The sequence below is a fragment of the Ochotona princeps genome, chromosome 6, assembly GCF_030435755.1.
Source record: "Ochotona princeps isolate mOchPri1 chromosome 6, mOchPri1.hap1, whole genome shotgun sequence".
In the NCBI taxonomy this organism is placed as follows: Eukaryota; Metazoa; Chordata; class Mammalia; order Lagomorpha; family Ochotonidae; genus Ochotona; species Ochotona princeps.
In genome coordinates, this window is record NC_080837.1 from 76803579 (window position 1) to 76822984 (window position 19406).

A 19406-nucleotide genomic window follows, 5' to 3' on the forward strand; every position below is an offset into this window, starting at 1 on the left:
TATATTCATTCACTCCTTTATTATCGGGCCATCTGTTCCCCCGTTTGAATTTCTGTAAAACAGAGTGATGCAGTAAATACAAATTGCATTGAAAGTGCTAGTTTAAAGGGTTGGGGTAATTATTCCATTAATTTAGTTTAAAATCCTTTGCCTACATTAATCCAAGTAGTGTTCACCCACTGTCAGTAAGTAAGCAGTTGGATTAGAAGCTGTGAGGAAATAATTTCATATTCCTGCCCACTCAAATGTGCTTGCACATGTAAGAGGGCCTGTGCTTCCTGGAACATCAGAGAAAACTTACCAGTCTTTTGCTCAGCAGTCCCTGCCTTACCCTGCGCAGAGCTCCTGGACACAAAAGATCCTTCCAGAATCAGCACTCATCACCCCACAACTGTGTGGACACCCGACCCTGTTCTGTCAGAAGGCACAGAGGGCCTGCTCTCAGGAAGCTCTGGACGGACAGCCGTGGGTGGACAAAGTCATGGCAGCCAGTCCCGGCCACGCAAGGGGCAAGCACGAGGTCTGACATCTAAATGAGCTATGCAAACTTGGAGCCGTGGCACCTGCCTGTCCTCCCTGGAGGGCTATCAGAAAAGATGGCGTCCTGAGATGCCAGGGCAGGTGGCTGGATGCAGGAAGTGGGAGTGCAAGGAAAACTGCATGTAAATGCAAGACGTTCTGACCCTCAGTGGGTTTCACCAAGTGACAAGAGCAGGTGCTAGGCAGGTGGCAGCTGAGGGGCCAACCAGCTGAGACTCATAGATGCTACATGGGAATGTAGGTTTCACCCTGTATAACAGCAGCCATCACGAAGTTTTATTAAGACAGAATGCTTCTGTGATCAGACTGGCTTTTGTTGTTACCATGACCACTGAGTGACAGGAACAGTCCATTTGCAAATGATGAGACCAAAGACAGGCTTGCAGTTGAAGAGACCTTGTATTCTTCCAGCCAAACTTCCAGAGGCTGGTGTCTGGAGGTGACATTGGGGCTGGACTTGGAATAAGGACCTCATATTGCAAAGGGCATTTTTAGAGCGGGGAACAAAGGAGGGTGTGAATTTTCTGTGTCTCCTAATGAGTATAGGTGATGGTCCTGCCTGGCTGCAGGGCGCTTGGGCCTATGCATCCCTTCTGAAGACTCTGCTATGCGTGTGTTGTTCAGAGACTGTGACAGATGGCATCACTGTGGAACTTTCAGCTGGTGAGTCAGGCAGGGTCCTTGCTGGCAGCATACCTGAGGATTCTGCAGGTGTACACTTGTGCCTCCTGCTGACCCAGCTGCTGAAGGGGCATAAAACGGTTTATTTCACTTTTTTGATGCAATAACAACAACAACAACAATGACAGTATTTGCTCACTGTTTCCATCCTAATATGGAGGAAAATGACTTTTGCTTTTGCTGAATAATGATTGGTAGTTCATTTAAAGCAAATGTAGACTACAGAAATCCTTTTGTGTCTACGCACTTACTTTTTTTTTCTTTTAATATTCGCTATCTGCCGTTGGTTGACTCTGCAGCTATGGAACCCATAGGAGTGGAAGGTCAGCTTTGCGAGCTTGATACCTGAAACTTTGTTGCAACTCAAATCTTTTTTTTTTAATCTATTTTATTGTATTGTTGTTGACAATCTTTACATAGTTAATTACAGTTAAAGGAAAAAGAAGAAAAAAAAAAGAAAAAAAAAGGTTCAGGGGGATAGGGAAGTGGGTAATGCTATTATGTCAATATTGTTTCCATCATGTATCTGAGGTAAAGGGGGATATTGAGGGAGAAGCCCCACCCGGTTTCCCGCCCACCCCAAGTCCCAGATGTGGGGCATGCTCTGAGATATGTGCTCAAGTGGTGTTAATAGTTCTCCAGTTATGAATCGCTGCCAGTTTTGCTCAATGAGGTCGTCCACTGATTGATATGGTCCATCATAAAGTCTCCGTTTGCCCCATATTTCGCTGCCAACATATAGCTGAGATGAATGATTGTCCTGTTCTGTCTTCTGTCTTTTCTTGATTAGAGTTCTGAGTCCAGCAGTTCGATTGGGGAGATCTCCAAAGATACTTTGAGGTATTCCCAGATTAGTTTCTTGTATGTTCTAGCAAGCACAGGGCCCGGCACAGTCCATCACCCCGGTCAGCTGGTGGTTGCAATTGCTGTGTTGGTTCTGTTTTCGGTCCTGAGTTGCACTGGAACCAATGGGTGTTGCAGTCCAGTCTGGTTCGGCCCTTACATCAACCAGTGGGAGCTGCAGCCTAGTCGGGGAGACCCACAATAACCCCCTCCAGGCCCGCCCCCTACCCTGGTTTGCCAGTAGGTGTAGCAGAAGACCAGTCTGTCCCCCATCCCATTTGGCTCTGGTACTTGTCAATGGGTATTAAAGCTTAGTTCTATCTAACCAACTCAACCATCCAGCCCTCACAGATGTTGTTGAGTGCCTCTCTATCTAGCCATCCCAGCCCCCGTCCTAGTTTTCATGCCCTCCCACGGGAATAGTGACCCAAGAAGGGGGAACCCACTTTTTCCCTCCCAGGTCTCTCTGTCCCGGTTTATGCACTCTTTAGGTGGTCCTGTGATTTGACTTGACAGAATTAGTCCCCAGTGCCAGCTTCTGCCAGCTGATGCTGCGGCCCTGATCTATTCCACATGCAGCGCACAGGTGTTGTAGCCTTGCTTAGTCGGGTCTGTCTCTATCCCAGCCCACGCTCTCCAGTGGGAGTAGCTGTCCGGCGAGGGGACCAGCCCCTTAATCCCCCCGCCAGCTCTGCCCCTCCCTTCCTGGATCTCACGTGTGCTGGATGGGTGCTGCATTCATATCCAGTACAGGCAACCACGCCCTGGCATTCCATAATGTGTACTGGTTTTGTCGCAACCAATCCGGCTCATCCCACACTCTGTTCTGGTGATCGGATTTGCCAGTGGATGACATGAACTGATTCAGCCTGGTCTGCTCCTGACCCATGCCGAATGTATGCCGGTGGGAAACTTTCCATGGCCTATTCTGGGCTGTTTCCTATCATGCTTCTTGCGCTTACCTGCAGGGACTGTGTCCTGCCAGAGGAGTTGCCCAGGCTCCTCCATCAGAACCCCTCCCAATGCCAGATTTTGCGCTTGCCAGGGGGTTCTTGAGCCAACCCTACTCAGTTCACCTCCTGTCCTAGCAGGAACAGTGGTTTTTCCTGGCTGGCTTTCACCCCATTCTGGTTCTTGTTGGGTGTTTCAGCCCAGCCATGGCTCGTCCATACCCACATACAGCTCACACATGGCTCAGAAGGGGAGTGAGACCCAGCCTAGTCAGTCCCACATCTACCCTGGTTCTCCATAACACCAGATGGTGTTGGGATCTGAACCGGCCTGGTGCATCCAATCCCAGCCCACACTAGTGCCTCGGGTGACTATAACTGTTTCCTAGATAGAACGCAGCCCCCATTCCAGCACATACACCCCTTGGTGGGAGCCTCATCCCAGTTGTGGTGTCCCCTTACCTCCCAGATTGGGCCTGTTCCTAGCCGTAAATCACGCACCTGCCCGTGGTTGCTCTGAGGACCATTAGGTGCAAGCCTCAAGTTCATTTGGGATTCCCTCATTGCCAGCATTCTGTTTCCTCCATTTTGATTGAAGGGATCCCCAAAGAGACTTTGAGGTGTTCCCAGATCAGGTTATTAGCAAGCACAGTGCTTCACGCCCCAAAGCACTGTGGGTTCAGGAGGGAGCCTCCCAGGCAGCAGGTCAAAGAACCAAAAGTCCAAAACTCTCTGGCCGGGCGACCAGCAGGCGGAGCCTGGCGCCAAATGGCGCACTGGCCACCCTGGAGCAGCTCACCACGTGTATGTGGTAGCTACTGTGTGTTCCCAGGCTTGAGGCATGGCCATCCCAAGGCCCCCCGGCAGGCAGCAAGGTGGCTGCCTGCCGGAGGTTCAAGTCCTTAGGCCCCAGTCGCACCCCTCCTGGCTCCTCCCCCCAGCTCCAGCCACATGGCGAGCAGTAGGGGAGGCCCAGACTCGCTACACAGACCCCCGGGACTCACCCAGAAAAGGGGTAGCCATCGAGGTTCCGGCAAATCTGGCAACTCAAATCTTCATCCTGAGCACTATTGACCATCTGGCTGATCAGGTAGCTACAGCACCTGCACTTACTTGTTCCATCTGAAGGAGGCGCTGAGGAAAAGGAAGAAGAGCTGAGCATCCCTGAGAGAAGGGAGTACTGCTTGCTCCCTGAGGTGACTACAGTCTCTAGCAGAATAGCAAGTTCAAGGGTAGTGCTGAGAGCTGCCCGCTGTGTCACTGCCCTAATGTAGGTCAGATCACTTGGTTGGAAGAGGCTTCCGAACGACTGGAAGGGAAACAACGGGAACTAAGCACTGTCCTGCTGATGGGGTAGCCACTTGCCCATGCGTGCTCTGTCATCAGCTGCACTCCATCTCAGGCACATGGCATGTGTGGCTGAGCTGCAGGTGGCAGCAGCCTGGGCTAGAGACCTGCCCAGGGTGGGGTGGGCAGGCAACACTCGGGGAGCTGGTACAGCCTTTGCAGCAATGTACCCGTCGTCGCAGGCACCGCCTCTGCTTCTTGCAGAGTTGTGGATACAGCCACAGCAGTGTCCGAAGATCCACATCCAAATGTTCTCCCATCATGTGCCAACAGTCCCACACTCAGAGGAAGTAGGACTACACGCCAGGGCACTTGACTTTTTCTGTCAGCTCTGGGTCAGTTCTGCTAGCTCAGCATGATGGCTGCTGTGACATCTGACATGCTGTTTAGTGATGCTAGATCAGAGGTCATTTGGTAACCAGCCTCCTAGTAGGGTCATGAGCCGACAGTCCCACGCGGAGCACACTCCTGGCACTTCAGCACACTCCGCAGAACTTGAATCAGGCTGCTGCTGACGGAGTGGGGCTTCTCATACTTACACAAAAAGGTCTCCGATTGCTGGGCTATGTTCTACTTAGAGACCATTTCTTTATAATTACTTTTCGATGATTCTATTTTGAATTTTTCTCACTTCTGTGAAATGTATGCAAAAGCTACCACTTTGATCATTTTTAATGTGTAGTTTTGTGACGCTGAGTCCATTCACCGTATTGTGTAACTTTCAACACCGTCCGTCTCCAGAGCCTTTGTGTTTTCTCCACCTCTAAGACAGTTCTTCAGAGGTTCATAAATATCTATGCAAGGGATTTCCAAATACTTTTGCAGCAAAATATGTTTTAATTTCATTGCTCTATGAACTTTGTAAAAGCCTTTAAAATAACAAACTTACTTGTTTACTTTTATTAACATATATAATAGAACAAGATAGATAGAGATCATTTTCTGGTTTACTCAGTGCCTACAGCAGTTTAGGCTGGACCAGGCTGGAGCCGGGAGTCTGGCACGCTAACTGGGTCTCCTTATGTCAGTGACAGAGTCCAAGCACTGGAGCCAAGAAGCTGAATGGCAAGTGGAGTAACTGGGACCCAAATTGATACTCTAGTAGTGGATGTGAGCATCTCAAACAGGAATTTAACATGCTATGGCACAACTTGCACATCTCCATTAGAGAATTCCCTTGGGTTTCAGTTTCTGAAAACCATGATGTTAGAGTGCCCAGCAGAAAAGGCTGTGTGGAAGCCCCCTAGCTGTGTCCAGACTCCAGAGGGCAGTGTCGCCCCAAGTCCATCTGCAGATAGCTAGGACATGACCTGGCCTCTGGTTTGGACTAAGGCAGATGGGTGGATGACTGTTGGAACAAGGATGAATATAGATTTCTTAAATAGCAAGCGTTACTGTCTCGGCTGCTGTTAGAAATAGTCAACATAAACAGAAATTTCTTCATGCAAAAGGTGTACTTCTATTGTGAAACGCTGTTATTTTTTTTTTAATAAAGAAAAACTCAAAGATGGACTCTGTGTTCATTTTCTGGGGCTGCCAAAGAATCACAGACTAGACAGCTTAAACAAAAGTTTATTCTCACAGCACTGCAGGTGAAACTCCGAGATGCAGGTGTTGGCAAGGAAATTTTCTCCATGGATTGTAGACAGTTGCCCTCCTCCCCCGTGTCCTCACGTGGTCTTCTGTGTGCCCTAATCTCGTCTCCCTCTACAAACCCCAGTCGCATTGGAAGGCGGCCAATCCTCATGGCCTGCTTTTAACCCAATTACTTCTTGAAAGGTCCTATCGCCTAACAACATGATTTCTAAGGTGCTGGGCAGGAGGAGTTTTTAAAAGATGCTAAGGAGAGAAGAAGGGTCCAGTTCAATCCATAACCATCTCCAAAGGTCATTCTTGTTGGAAAACTCCACAAACTTCACAAATTCCAGATGAGGCAGACGGAGCCAGGCGGAGCCAGGCGGAGCCAGACGTGTCCGATGCACTGAGCATGAGCATTTCCCAAGGCACATGATTATTAGTGGAACCAAGTTAGCTGCAGCTCTGCTACTCCCGAGACGGAATGTCCTCCTGCTTCTGAGCCTCCACGTACGTTCCATTTTTCTTAGAAAGAATAATAAACAGAGAATATTTTAAGTTCTGCCTTCTTCGCCTGCCAAGAACAATCTTGGTGGTCTCTGCAACTCACTCCCTTCATGGCCATCTTGTATGCTGTATCCGCAAACGTTTGCCCTGACAAAGTGGGCCAGTTAATCCATACAGCTTGAGATAAACACTGACCTCTTGGAAACACGGCCTCACTCTGAGAGGCTGTTTTGGGTCAAGCAGAAAGGGAGTGATGGTTAAGGAAACCTCAAGAAGAGACTTTTTAAATAACATTTGGGAGTTGTCATTGTGGTGTAGTGAGTTAAACCTCTGTCTGCCCATGCTGGCATCCCATATGGCTGCTGGTTCGAGTTCCAGAGGTTGCACTTTTGATCCAGTTCCCTGCTAATGTGCCTGGGAACCCATCAGAAGTTGGCCCCTGCCAGCCTTGTGGAAGACCGGACCCTGGCTCCTTACTTCCGGCTGGTCCAGCCCCAGCTGTTGTGGCTGTTTGCTGGGGATGAGTCAGCAGGTGGATGATTTCACCGTGTCACTCTTTCCCTGTTAGAACTTTGTCTTTCAAATAAATAGGTAATCTTTTGGGAAAAAAAACTTAAATAAAATAGCATTTGAACTGGTATTGAACTGAGCTGCTATTTATTATACAGTGAGTCCCCCTTTTAAGGTTCATGAAACATTGGTTAACAGTGAGAACTGAGTCTGAGATAATTACTTCCATGGTTGGACTCTGTGCAAGGAAGTGCATTGTTGTGGCTGAGTAGTGATTTCTTGGAGTGATGTCAACAATGTTTATGCCATTTCTATCATTTTTAGCGACCTGAATATTTTTTTTCCCGATAATGTACTTGTGTGAGCAAATCCCATTAAATTTTTCATCATGTTGTGACATTTGATAAAGGTAATACAATGGCAACCATGACCAGAGCTGATAAAAAAAAAGGAAATCCATTTATTGTACTTAGCTGCTCAGATTTAACATTTATTCCCAACCTTTCCCTGCCGCTCTACTCCCATCCTTCCCTTTCCCTGCTGATGATTTCTTGTGTGAGCCAGGCACACTGTTATCTACCAATGGCAAAATTCAATATTTAAAACTTTCTTTGTTGTGAGCAGTCTTTTAGTTAGTTAGTTAGGTTACTTGAGAGTTGCAGAAAGAGAAAGCCCCCATCTTCTGGTTCACTCCCCTGGATGCCTGTTACAGCCAGGGTTAGGCAAGGGCCAAAGCCAGAAGCCAAGAATTCAAGCCAGGTTCCTCCCGTACTTGGCAGAAATTCCATTATTTGAGTCATCCCTGCTGCCTCCCAGGGTCAGCATGAGCAGGACAATGGGGTCAAAAGCCAGAACCAGGAGTCAAACTCAGGCTTTCCTGAAATGGGACACAAGTGTCTTAACCTCTATGCTAAACATCCACTCATGTTACTTTTTTTCAAATGAGGAGAATAATAAATTGTTGCCTTACACATCGGCTATTTAAAGCTTTCTCATCAAAGATACATTAAGCATTTTCTTCATTCATTGGGGAAATGGTGTCTTAGGGTAAATTTCTTTTTTTTTTTTTTTTTTTTTGGAAGGAATCGGCTGCTTTGTTTTCATGTAGAAAATCAGAAGGTGCTGATCTGTCTCAGAAACTCATTCATCCCTTTCTCTCCATGGTGGCTTTCTGTGCCATTATCTCCTATGCTCGTATTTTGTGCTGAACCCCAGCCCAGCCATTCCTGCCCATTCACTACCCAGTACTAGACCATTAATTGTTATTCATTAGGAAATGATTAGTTACTCTTCATTATGAAAAGGAGAAAGCCAGGGATGCAGTGCCATGTGCACACTGGCGTTCTGCAAAAGCTTGTAGGCGGAATTCTCCCCTTAAATTTCCCTGTCATGGATTTGAGACAGAAAAACAAGTGCCTTTTAGCATGGAACAGTTTGCTCCCAGATTTCTCTAATGTGTCCGTGCTGTTATTTTAGGTCTCCGAATTCAGTCCTTTGACGTTCACCAGCGTAATCGAGTGTGAGAAGCCAAACAATAACCTGTCTAGATTTCATGGTTGCATGTGAGTATCGCATATCTTCCCATGCTTGTCTTTCTGTTTGATCAAGTATACACACACACACATAGTGTCACAAATGTGCATGTCATTTTCTTTGCTACATGTTATGGTCTTTTGTGAATATTTCTCATCACCTAAACCTTCTTGCCTGCTTATGGAACTACTCTTCAAGATTCTTCCAGAGCTAGAAACGTACCAAGACCATCAGTATTGTCTTCTCCATCCTCCAGTGTGGGCCCCAGGAAGGTGAGAGAAGTTAAAAGTGTGGCTGATGATGCATGGCGCCACTATGTGGAGGCAGTAGCCAGGCAGGAGGACTCTGGGTGGAACTTTGTTCATGTGTCATTCACTCAATCTTTGAGCAGGTTCAGGAGGGATCTTCAGATAGTTCATGGAAAATACATATGATAAACAAATAATGCATGGATTCCAAAATTGCACCAGAAAAACAACTTACCTGTTTCATCGTTTTATGAACATTTTGAAGGACCCTTATATGGGCTAGGCACCTGTGCTGAGACCAGTTGAAATTTTGGATATAGCATGGTAAACTTAAACAGATGAAATTCCTTACCTTCATTCTAGCTAAGAGTAAAGAGAAGCAATAAAAAAGGAATGTATCTATCTATCTATGATGTTTCTAATCCATGCTCCAGACCAGAAAGACGAAAAAGTGAATAAGTGGTGCAGGATTAGCCATTTAGTGTTTATTGAAACTTGGCCAAGGGTACATGAAGTAAATGTGCTATCCTCCCTGCTTTCATTTCTATTTGGGAATTTCTGTATTAGCAACAATGACAAAAATAATGATAATGTGAGTGTAGTCAGTTGGTATGGAGAGAGCAGGAGAGGTGGGATATAGTTGTGGAGTTGCAGGTTGGCACTGTCAGATCCCATCTCATGAAGAGCAAGGCGAGTGACCAGGACCTGAAAGACACTGGACTTTCTCTGATGTGCAGCTCTGCCCTCTGTGCATCAGCAGCTCCCATGGGCTTAGCTCTCTCGACCAGAAAATGTAAGGCCTCTTCCCTGCTGCTTTCCTGCTCCATGGTGCCAGCTCACTGTTGAGGCTAAGCTACTGTTCAGAGGCCCAGTGCAGATGGATCCATAGGAAAGAGGAGGAAAGGAGTGGAGTTTTTGAAAATATCCTGCATTTTTAAGAGCTCCTGGTATGGGCTTGAATCTTCTGGTTAACTGGTGTCTTGAGCATTGATCCCTGTGCCCTGCACATAGTAGGCCTGCAGCATTGCTGGGGGAAGGGGAGTGAGCCAATGAATGCAAGCTGATCACAGTGAAGGGTAAATTTTTTCCATAGCCTTGTGCTCAACAAATCCTTTGTGGCTATCCCTGACCCAGACACTGGTGACCATCAGAAAAAAAAAATGGTTGAGAGCGGAGAATGAAGACGAGAGTGGAGCAGAAAGCGCTTCACACAGGCAAAAGGTCCGCTTGGCTCCTCCTGTGATTCTGTCTTGTGCAACAAGCACTGCGGATACCTCATTAGGAGCCCTTGTTTGTTGGCTTCACTCCGAGATGCCCAAGTCTTGGCTGGCAGTGGGCACAATGGTGCCCACTCCACAGAGCCATCTTCTGCAAGGCCTGGGGCTGCTGCACCTGTGCTGAGGACACAGAGCTCTGAACAAATGACATATTCAGCCTGTGTTCACTTTCTAAGAAGCAACATATGATTAGTTCCCTGTCCTCTCTTGCTCTGCTAGCATTCTTCCCAGTCTCTCCATTGGAAGGACCCAACCCAAAGCCAAGGTCCCTGGCTGCCATCGGTACTTTCCAGGCTCAGAACAGAGACAGGAACTGGAGTGCAAAAAGCAATAAGGAGAGCCCTGTCTGGAGGACATTGGCTGCTTAGTACAGAGAATCTCCTTAACAGCTATGGAACTTGGAAGGCTGTAAGCTGCATACAGAGGCCAGTATGTGGCAGACGGAATGTGCTGGATGGTGACTGGCACAAAAAGCCTGCACAGGAAGGGCTGAGAATGGGGCTGCAGGGCATTCTGGGAATTTCACGCTGAGTGAGAGAAAGTAACCAGCCCACAGAGGATGCTGTCAGGAGAGCAACACACTCACAGTTTATACAGAACTGCTCTGGGGACCCTGTGAGAAACAAAGCTGGGAAGATGGAGGCCTGAAAGGGTGTTTCAGCCTCAGACAGAGAAATAGAGACGCTGATGTTAGGGCAATATTGCACAGACATAATGATAAGAAAGCCGTGGGTTAATCAGATATCCAGTGGGGTAAGTCTGAGGACTCATGCAGGAGTGAATGTCAAAATGATGGAGAAGGAGTCAGTCAAGAAAACCCAAGTTGTGGTACAGGTGACCAGGCTGACCAGAGCCATCCGCCTGGGTGAAGCAGGGTGGGGGCCTTAGGTCTGAGGGTGTTCTGTGACCAAGGGAGGGAGTTGTCTTGAAGATAACTCTTCAAATGCCTGTTCTTTTGCACTGTATCCTGTGGCTTTGGGGTTGAACACCCCAAGCTCCACAAGCTTGCACTCCTGTGTTTAAGCAGGTGGATTTGTACACCTGTTGCAGACTTTTGCCAATGTTCTGGTGAACTAGTGTTCACCTGCCTTCACATGCAGGCATTCTGGTGAAGCAAACCCATTCATTGCCAACTCTAAGTGAAGCCCAGCAGGTGTAACATCAGAGAAAGCAAGGTGGACAGGACATCCATGAGCTGAAGTTTGCCATTTCCCAAGGAGCCTGCTTGTGCCCTGTTTCTGTGAATGGTAGATGCTGTCATCAGTGTTCTATCATCAGGTTTTGCTTTTGGACAATTTAAATTTAGAAGAGATTGCTTTGATGAGCCTAAAAGTCTGGGGACTTGTGCTAAGTGAATTCTTCTTGGTGGCTTAGGTGTAATGTTTCAGAATGTGCCCAACCTTCTTGGATGCTGCAGGCTGGGCTGCTTTAACAACTTACTTCCCAATGGTCCAGGTGCCTGGGAATCCAAAAACAAGATGCCTTCACAGTTGGTCTCCACTGATATCTCTCTTTGACTTGTAGTGAATGACCCTCCATTTGTGTGTGTCTGTGTTGTCTCTCTTCTTACCAGGAAACCTGTCATTTTGGGTTAGGACTCGCCCTATGACCTCATTTTAACTTTATTACATCTACAAAGACTCCACACATTCATATGCTGAGGTCCTGGCAGGTAGGATCTCAACAAACCTGTTCTGGAGGATGCAATTGGGCTCAAAGCAAAGGAGTAGCTTTGAGTGCATTTTGATGGGTTTATGCTTCCATGGAGTCAACTCCATGCTTGTTTGGCACTGAGCCTGTTCCACCCTTGGCCAGGACTCAGAAGTCCAGGGTAGCTTTTGAGTTGCTGGGTTCTACACTGTGCTTGGTGATGCCATTCTCCAGCCTTCCAGTCTCTTCTGAGGATTCTTCATGCAAGAGTGTGCTGCTGTCTGGTGGCATCTACTGTCTGTCCCTAAAGCATGGTCCAGGCCAGTGTCCCTTGCTAGGAGTTCCTTTCTATCTTATTGAATCCAGTTAGCTTAGCACATTTGTCCCCTTTTATCCTCAGGAGACTGATTTGGGATCTCCCAAGGATACCAAACTCTTCAAACTCAATTCTTTATATATCATAGTATTTTTTTATATAATGTATGTACACCCTGTCACATACTTCATATCATCTCTGTGTGATATATAGTCCCTTATACAAAAATGCTATATAAATCATCACATTTTTTCAGAGAGTAATAAACAGAAAAGTGTCTGTGTTCAACTGCAGTTGGTTTAAAGTGCAGATGCCGAACCCTCAGATCGAGGTCAGTTATACTTGCTTTAAAAAGTAGTGGAATCAAGGAAGGCAAGGAAGTCTTTTATAGAAAATATCGCTCTTAATTCTGCCAACTTGTTCTTAGAAAGTATATGAGAGAACTTTGTGATGTCCCGCCCATTCTTTACTGCTGTCTCAGGGAAATGGCTTCTGTGGCCAAAGTTCTCACACAATTGCCCATAAGCTTAAGGTATTCTCTGGTTCTCTCACTCAGGTGGTATGGAGAAAGGGTTCATAGTTAATGATATTTAACTAGTTTTGAACTCTCAAAGCTTTAGTTGGCTGTGAGATTTCAGTTGTGGTTCTGTGGTGTGAACACCGAAGTGAGCCATTGGCATGCCCCTTAGCATTTGCTCTGCAGATAAAATGAATGTTGGTAAACAGCACACCTGCAAAAACAGAAATAAACAAACAAAAACCCTCCAGCCTGCATGTTGGCTTTGCCCTCCTGGCTCAGTGACTCTTCTTCACTCAGAGAATGTGTTATTGCCCTGGTCAGTGGGCATCATACTAGTACTCGATAGGGAGGAAACCCTGACCATGGTCCCTACTGAGCTTCCACGGAGCAAAGAAAAGGTGTTTGGATTGTACATGTGCATGGAAGTCTGGCCATGAGAATGCAAAATGGTGGCTTCTTTAAAGACCTCACATTTTGGTATCACTGCCTAAAAGAGCATAGGCCAAGTCCCTGCTGTGTTTCAGATCTTCAAGGCCTCTCCTGAGAGTCATGGTCCAAGCCCTGACCAACCTTGAGCCATTATTGGGCCAGGAGGGCAAGTCTGAAAGCTGCAGCTTAAACTTGGGACCTTCTTTTTAATCTATATAGCAATCAAGCAGATGCATAAAATTGTTTCATGGATTTTTCTGTTTCCAATCCTGTGCATTAGTGTTTCTAATTAATTTTATAACTTACATACAGAAAAGAAAAAGAGAAATAAAACATGTTGCTGAAGCCAATCTCATCCTCCCTTCTGGAGTGATATTTGTGTATTTTGTCAATGTGAGGGCTGATGAGGAGTACCATCTGCTGTGCTGCATAAAGGACACGTAGGAGGCTGCCTCTTCCCAGTAATGCCACTCAGATGAAAGGGTGGCTTGTCTCAACCTTGGTCGGTCTCTCAAGTGAAAATGAACCCCGTGTAAAGTAATCAGACAAGCAGAAGGCTCTGAAACAACTTGTGGACGGCCAGTTCCCACTGAACAGTAGCTTCCTCTCACTAGTGCAGAGACTCATTGGACAAGCCATCCATACCCAGGGCTCCCTGCTTCCCTTGCTTGCACAGCATCCCAGCTTCCGTGAGCTGCTAGCCTATCAGATCCTCCCTTCCTTCCCCAGTGCAGTTTCTTGAAATCTGAGGCACACCTGTGCAGCCACAACCTAACACATGCCCCTGTTTCCTGACAGCATCCATGACAATGGAAAGAAGGCTGCACTGTATAAAGAGAACCTGCTACTGCGTGGGTGCACCATCAGGAACACGGAGGCTGTCGTGGGCATTGTCATCTATGCAGGTAGGAACAGGTACTTTATGTTGCGTCCTGTGATGATATGTTGGCTTATCATGTGGCATTCCGTGGTCATCTCTCCACCTTCATTATTCCTCTAATTATAAAAATTGTACGAGTATTATAGAAACTCATTGTGGAAGCTTTGCAAAATGAGAAAAATCCAAAGAACAAAAGCAAAAATTCTTCAAAGAAGGCCTCAATCAAGAATCTTGACATTTTTGCCAATTTATTTCTCCATGGTTGTTACATATGTCAGATTGATAACCTACTCTGATGTTTCAACTGTGCTTGCCACATCAATGTTATTAGTTGGTGTCATAGTGAATGATTCACCATGTCCCTTTATGCCTCCTCCCCCTGACTCTTATAGGTCACGAAACCAAGGCGCTGTTGAACAACAGTGGGCCCCGCTATAAGCGCAGCCAGCTTGAGAGGCAAATGAATTGCGATGTGCTCTGGTGTGTTGTCCTCCTCATTTGCATGTCTCTATTTTCAGCGGTCGGTAAGTCTCGCACATGGATAAGAGGTGACTGGGTGCTGGGAATAGCCTGCAAGAGCTCCCATGTAATACCCTACTCACTCAGAGCTAGCCCTCTTAAATTCAAACACACGTTTCTCATTCGACTTGAACTCAAAGGTAGTTTGTATCAGTCGGACTATGTGGGGAGGCCTACATGAACAGGCTTGGCAAAGCAATGTTGTTTGCTGAATGGATCACTACCTGGCTGTAAGAATGGTTTGTTTCATCATGGAAGTAGTAGTGATTCTAACAGAAGAGATATCAGTAACCAGGGATGAACTAAAACCAGTGGCAAGAAACACTGCTAATTAGAAATATGTGAGAAGAGAAATTTTGCTTGCAATGCAGAGAAGGCACTAGCAGGTCACTGTTTCGGTAAGCTGCTGTCATACGCCGCCGTCGGAAAGCCTTGCAGAGAAGAGTGTCGTGAAAGACCTTCACCTGTGGTTGGTCTGTAGCCATCACGTACTAGGTGGGTGTAACACGGCCTCTGTGGTAACAGCTACAGATGTGCAAGGCATTAAAAAAAGATTACTGTTATCAGATAACTACGTCAACATTTTCAGAGTCAATAACGTGAATTTTTTTGAAAAAAAAGATTATTTAAAATAGAGTTACAAAGAAGAGAGAGAGAGAGAGCTCTTTCATTGACAAGTTCATTTCCCAAATGGTCACAGTGGCCTGGCCAGGATCCTGAAGCTCCATCTTGATTTCTTATGTGTGCTGGAGGGGGCCACTACTAAGCCCATCTTCCACTGCTTTCGCAGACACATGAGCAGGGAAGTGGGTTGAAGCGGAGCAGACGGGATTTGAAATGGTGTTCATGTGGTATGCCAGGATCACAGGCAGAGGCTTAACTTACAGCACCATGATGTGAGCATTTCAACTCTCTACTCAATTTTGACGGTTTTCTTGGGGGCCCACTATTTTCTAACTAGGCATCTCGTGAAACTGAGGTTGTGTGAGACACATATTGGAAATTTGCTTTTTGGGTATTTCACACTGTCAGCTGCCTACACACAAGTCATTCCTAGGCATTTGATCATCAGTGCCTCTCAGCACCAACAATGGGGACCACTTCAAGTAAGGAAAGGTCTAAGTGCCTGTTTCTCCAGCAGTCTGATTATGGGTGCCAAGAACATTGCTTTTGTTTTCTTACGTGTCTGGACAGGATAATAAAGTCTGTGTGTGTGTGTGTGTGTGTGTGTGTGTGTGAGAGGGAGAGAGAGAGAGAGAGAGAAGAAGCAGTCTTAGAGCTTTGCTTTAATGGACACTAACAGTGTTCTTTTCCTTCTACTGGATGAACGCTACGACAGGCCATGGATTGTGGATGCAGCGGTTTCAGGAGAAGAAAGCCTTGTTTGATGTCCCTCAGTCTGATGGCAGTGCCTTGTCCCCAGTCATAGCTGCAATTTACTCGTTCTTCACAATGATAATAGTTCTACAGGTAACATTATTAAGAACTGAAGCATGATCACTTTGTTTTTGTGGAAAGGATGGAAAGTCATCATTCACTGCTGCGAATTTCCTGTGAATTCTTTATGTTAGAGGAACATAAGTGTATCTGCCTGAAATACTGCTGTTTATTTTAATACATGATTTATCTGTGGGCCTTTTCCTGGGGTGATGTTTCATTTAAATTGGTTTTTTGTTGTTCTTAAGATTCTTGTGGTTTGAAAGCTTGGTTTAGATAATCATTTTCATTTCCTTGATTTTTCATTCAGTTGAATTTTTTTAATTAATTAGTTTATGAAAGAGCTCTTATCTGCTGCTCTGTTCTCCAAGCTCCCAAAGCTGGGAGCCCAAAACTCAAATGGTAGCAGAAACCCAAGTACTGGAGCCATTGCCGCTGCCTCCTGCGAGCCACGTTGGCAGGAAGCTAGAATTAGGATTGGAGCCAAGACTCAGGTTCAAGTGTTCTGATCTGGGTCATGGAACTCTCAACCACTAGGCTAAATGTCGCTCCTCAGTTACTCTCTTAGAAAAATAAGTTTTATTTTGGAATAATTTTAAGATTCATAGAAAAGTCACAGAGGCTTGGGAGCTGCCCCTGGTCCCTGTCATACAGACCACGTACTATGAAGCCTGAGAAAAGTTAGGAAGTCAAGTCAGTTGCAGTGCTCTGTTGTGGACCAAGCTCCAGATGTCTTCACTGAGACCCCAACCATCTTCCCATTAATTGAATTTACTGTTCCAAGATATCACTTTGCATTGTTCAGCAATATCTATTGTGATACAATTACTTAAGCTATTCATTCTGAATACCTCTCCAGCAACTCCACAGTTCTTGGGAATCTATGCCCACAGGTAGGGTTAAAGAGTGGGGAAGTTTCAGAACTCCAGAAGGCAGGAAATGGACACAGGAATGCCACAACTGTCTTGGGAATAAGAAGGGACCAGAGGACTCTTGCTCAGCTTTTGCCTAGGAGGGAAGCTCAGCTGTCCTGGGTCATATGTGTGCTTTACACAAAGAGAAAGAGCTTAATTCACATTCCAAATTGATCTGCCTGTATTAATGCAAATTGTGTTCTGTACCCCAGTTAGGATTGCGTAGCTGTCAGTGTTCTATCAGCCTGTGAACCCCTAAACATTAGTGTTGTAAATGTAAAAAATAAATACATAAACGTAAACTGCAAGACATAATTAATTTTCTCAAAGGCTTCTTCACTTTGCTTTGTGCCCCCACAAGATCGCAGAAATTTCCCTTCTAATCAGCATCTGAACCAAGCCTCTTCCATGCATGGCTGCTCCTTGAACTGTGGGTTGTATCCATGGGAGATGGAGCTTCTGTCGCTTGGGCCCAGGGAAAGCCTGGGGGTCGAGTATCACTCTGGTGTGATGTGACTTTGCTTATGAGAACTCTGACTGTGCCGTGTTTTTTTTTTCTCTTTTCTCTCTTTCCTTTCGTAGCTTCTCTCAAGCACAACTTAGCAATATGAAAATGCTTGCCTCTGTCCAAACCATGGTTACCATACCTTCAGACACCATAGTGGATTTCCACTCTGCAGTTGCACCGTAGGCTCTCCTAGTTTAAACCCTTTGCCAATATTCTAAACCTTTTCCAATAGTGACTCTAAACCAACCTATGTAAGCTCCTAAAGGTACAGTATAGCCCCTACTTTTTTTTTTACTATTGTAGTCATATAGCATTTAAATAGATTGGATTAATTCTGTAGCACCCTGGTTCCCAAGCCATTCATTCTGTGTGCGTCCTGTCTTCCAGGTTTTGATACCAATTTCCTTGTACGTTTCCATTGAAATTGTGAAGGTGTGCCAAGTCTACTTCATTAACCAGGATATAGAGCTGTATGATGAAGAGACGGACTCACAGCTGCAATGTCGAGCTCTGAACATCACAGAAGACTTGGGGCAGATACAATACATCTTTTCAGATAAAACTGGCACCTTGACGGAGAATAAGATGGTTTTCCGAAGGTGCACTGTGTCAGGCATAGAGTATTCTCACGATGCAAATGGTGAGTGTGGGCATTTAGGGGATCCTGATAAGGGCTGGACCAGAAGGTTGCTATACACACACATTCCACAAGCTTCAGGAATTGCTGGTATTCAAGGGAGCATAAGATGTGGCTGTCAGGGAGCCTGAAGCCTGGCACTATTTTTAGAACAGGCTGCTGGCTGCAGTATCTGATGGGGCGGGTGTCTGTTGCAGTGCTCCTTGTCTGCCAGGCAAGTGCAGCCACCAAGTGAGCAGGACGTCCTCCAGGATGTAGCCCCAGCCACTGAGCTCAGCCACGTGACTGGACAAAAAGTCATTTTGCTCGTCACCCATTTGTCTTCTTGTTAGCAGCTAAAAATTCTCAAAAGGGATTGGGTGATTTGTGGTGCATTCTTTCTCTTGGAATGCAGTATCTATGAGGGATTGGGAAAGAAATCAATGCTCTTGCTTCTGAACGTTTAGGAGCCCCTCCTCCCATCGCTCCTTTCCTTATCCTTTGCTGCCTCCTTCCTGGCTTCGTGGAGCTGCCAGCTTCTTAAGCCATGGTTGTGACTGAAGGCAGCAGCGCCTGGGCCCTAGCCAGGAGAGAGCCATCCTGATAAGAATGCCTAAGCTATGCTAGTGCTCCCAGGGCCATGGCATCTCCAGGTGACCCCATCCTGCAGCCAGAGCTCCCAGCAACAGAGATCATTGAAGAAACTGTGTCACAGCAGCAGCAGATTTAAACCGAGGCAGAAGTGGGTGGCACATGAGCCTTCCTTAGAGAAATGATGGAGGAAGAGTCTGGCATACCAAAAGCTACTGTGAGTTTTGTAAAATGAAGCATTCTCATGGTGTCCGATGCCTTCCTCTACATAAAGTGAGACCTACCAGATAAGCAGGAGGCATAGTTTGACATTTTGTTCACCACCCAAAATAAACTGTCAGCAGTGGTAGTGCATCCACTCACCTATCCACCGCCTGAACTGTATACCCTTTCCTCCCTCCTCCTGTGCCTCCTCCATGAATGCTGACCTTTTGTGTAAAACAGTTCATTTGCATGTCCTTGCTAGAAGGAGAGCTTGGCAGAGTCGTAAGAGCATCAGAGATTGAACAGTGTGCAGTAGTCTTTTTAAGTTGAGATGCAGCTGAGGCAGACAGGATGGCTAGGTTCTGAGGTCTGTTGTATAGCAAGCAAGGGGAACTAGACTCAGGAGGGATGTGTTGGTATTTCAAAATAACTGAGAGCGCATGTCAAATGTCTCACCATAAAAAGGTAGATAAGGATGGCATGTTAATCAGCTTGATTTAATCATGTATTTTTGTACATGTGGCAAAATGTATACAGCTATAAAGTTTCAATTAAATCTAATGCTAATAATGCAGCTATTAAAGACGTATTTGTTTATTTGAAACTCAGAATGGACAGGAGAGAGAAATACCATCCACTAATTCACACTGCAAATGGCTGTGGTGTCCAGGGCTGATCCAGGCCAAAGCCCATCTTCTGCTGATTTCCCAGGCTCATTCACTGGGAGCTGGATTGGAAGCAGAGCAGCCAGGACTCAAGCCAGCAGTCATATGGAATGTCAGGTCTCAAGGCAGCAGCCTAACTCACTGTG

At 46.1% G+C, this 19406-nt stretch overlaps 1 protein-coding gene across 1 annotated transcript in view; it reads left to right on the plus strand.

Moving 5' to 3' along the window:
* The window catches only part of ATP10A (ATPase phospholipid transporting 10A (putative)), a 150977-nt gene that overhangs the window by 98847 nt on the left and 32724 nt on the right, over window positions 1-19406 (plus strand). The window contains exons 4-8 of the mRNA XM_058666521.1: window positions 8430-8515; window positions 13725-13831; window positions 14199-14330; window positions 15665-15795; window positions 17572-17824. Coding sequence (XP_058522504.1) covers window positions 8430-8515; window positions 13725-13831; window positions 14199-14330; window positions 15665-15795; window positions 17572-17824 — 709 coding nt within the window. The remainder of the gene's footprint in view (window positions 1-8429; window positions 8516-13724; window positions 13832-14198; window positions 14331-15664; window positions 15796-17571; window positions 17825-19406) is intronic.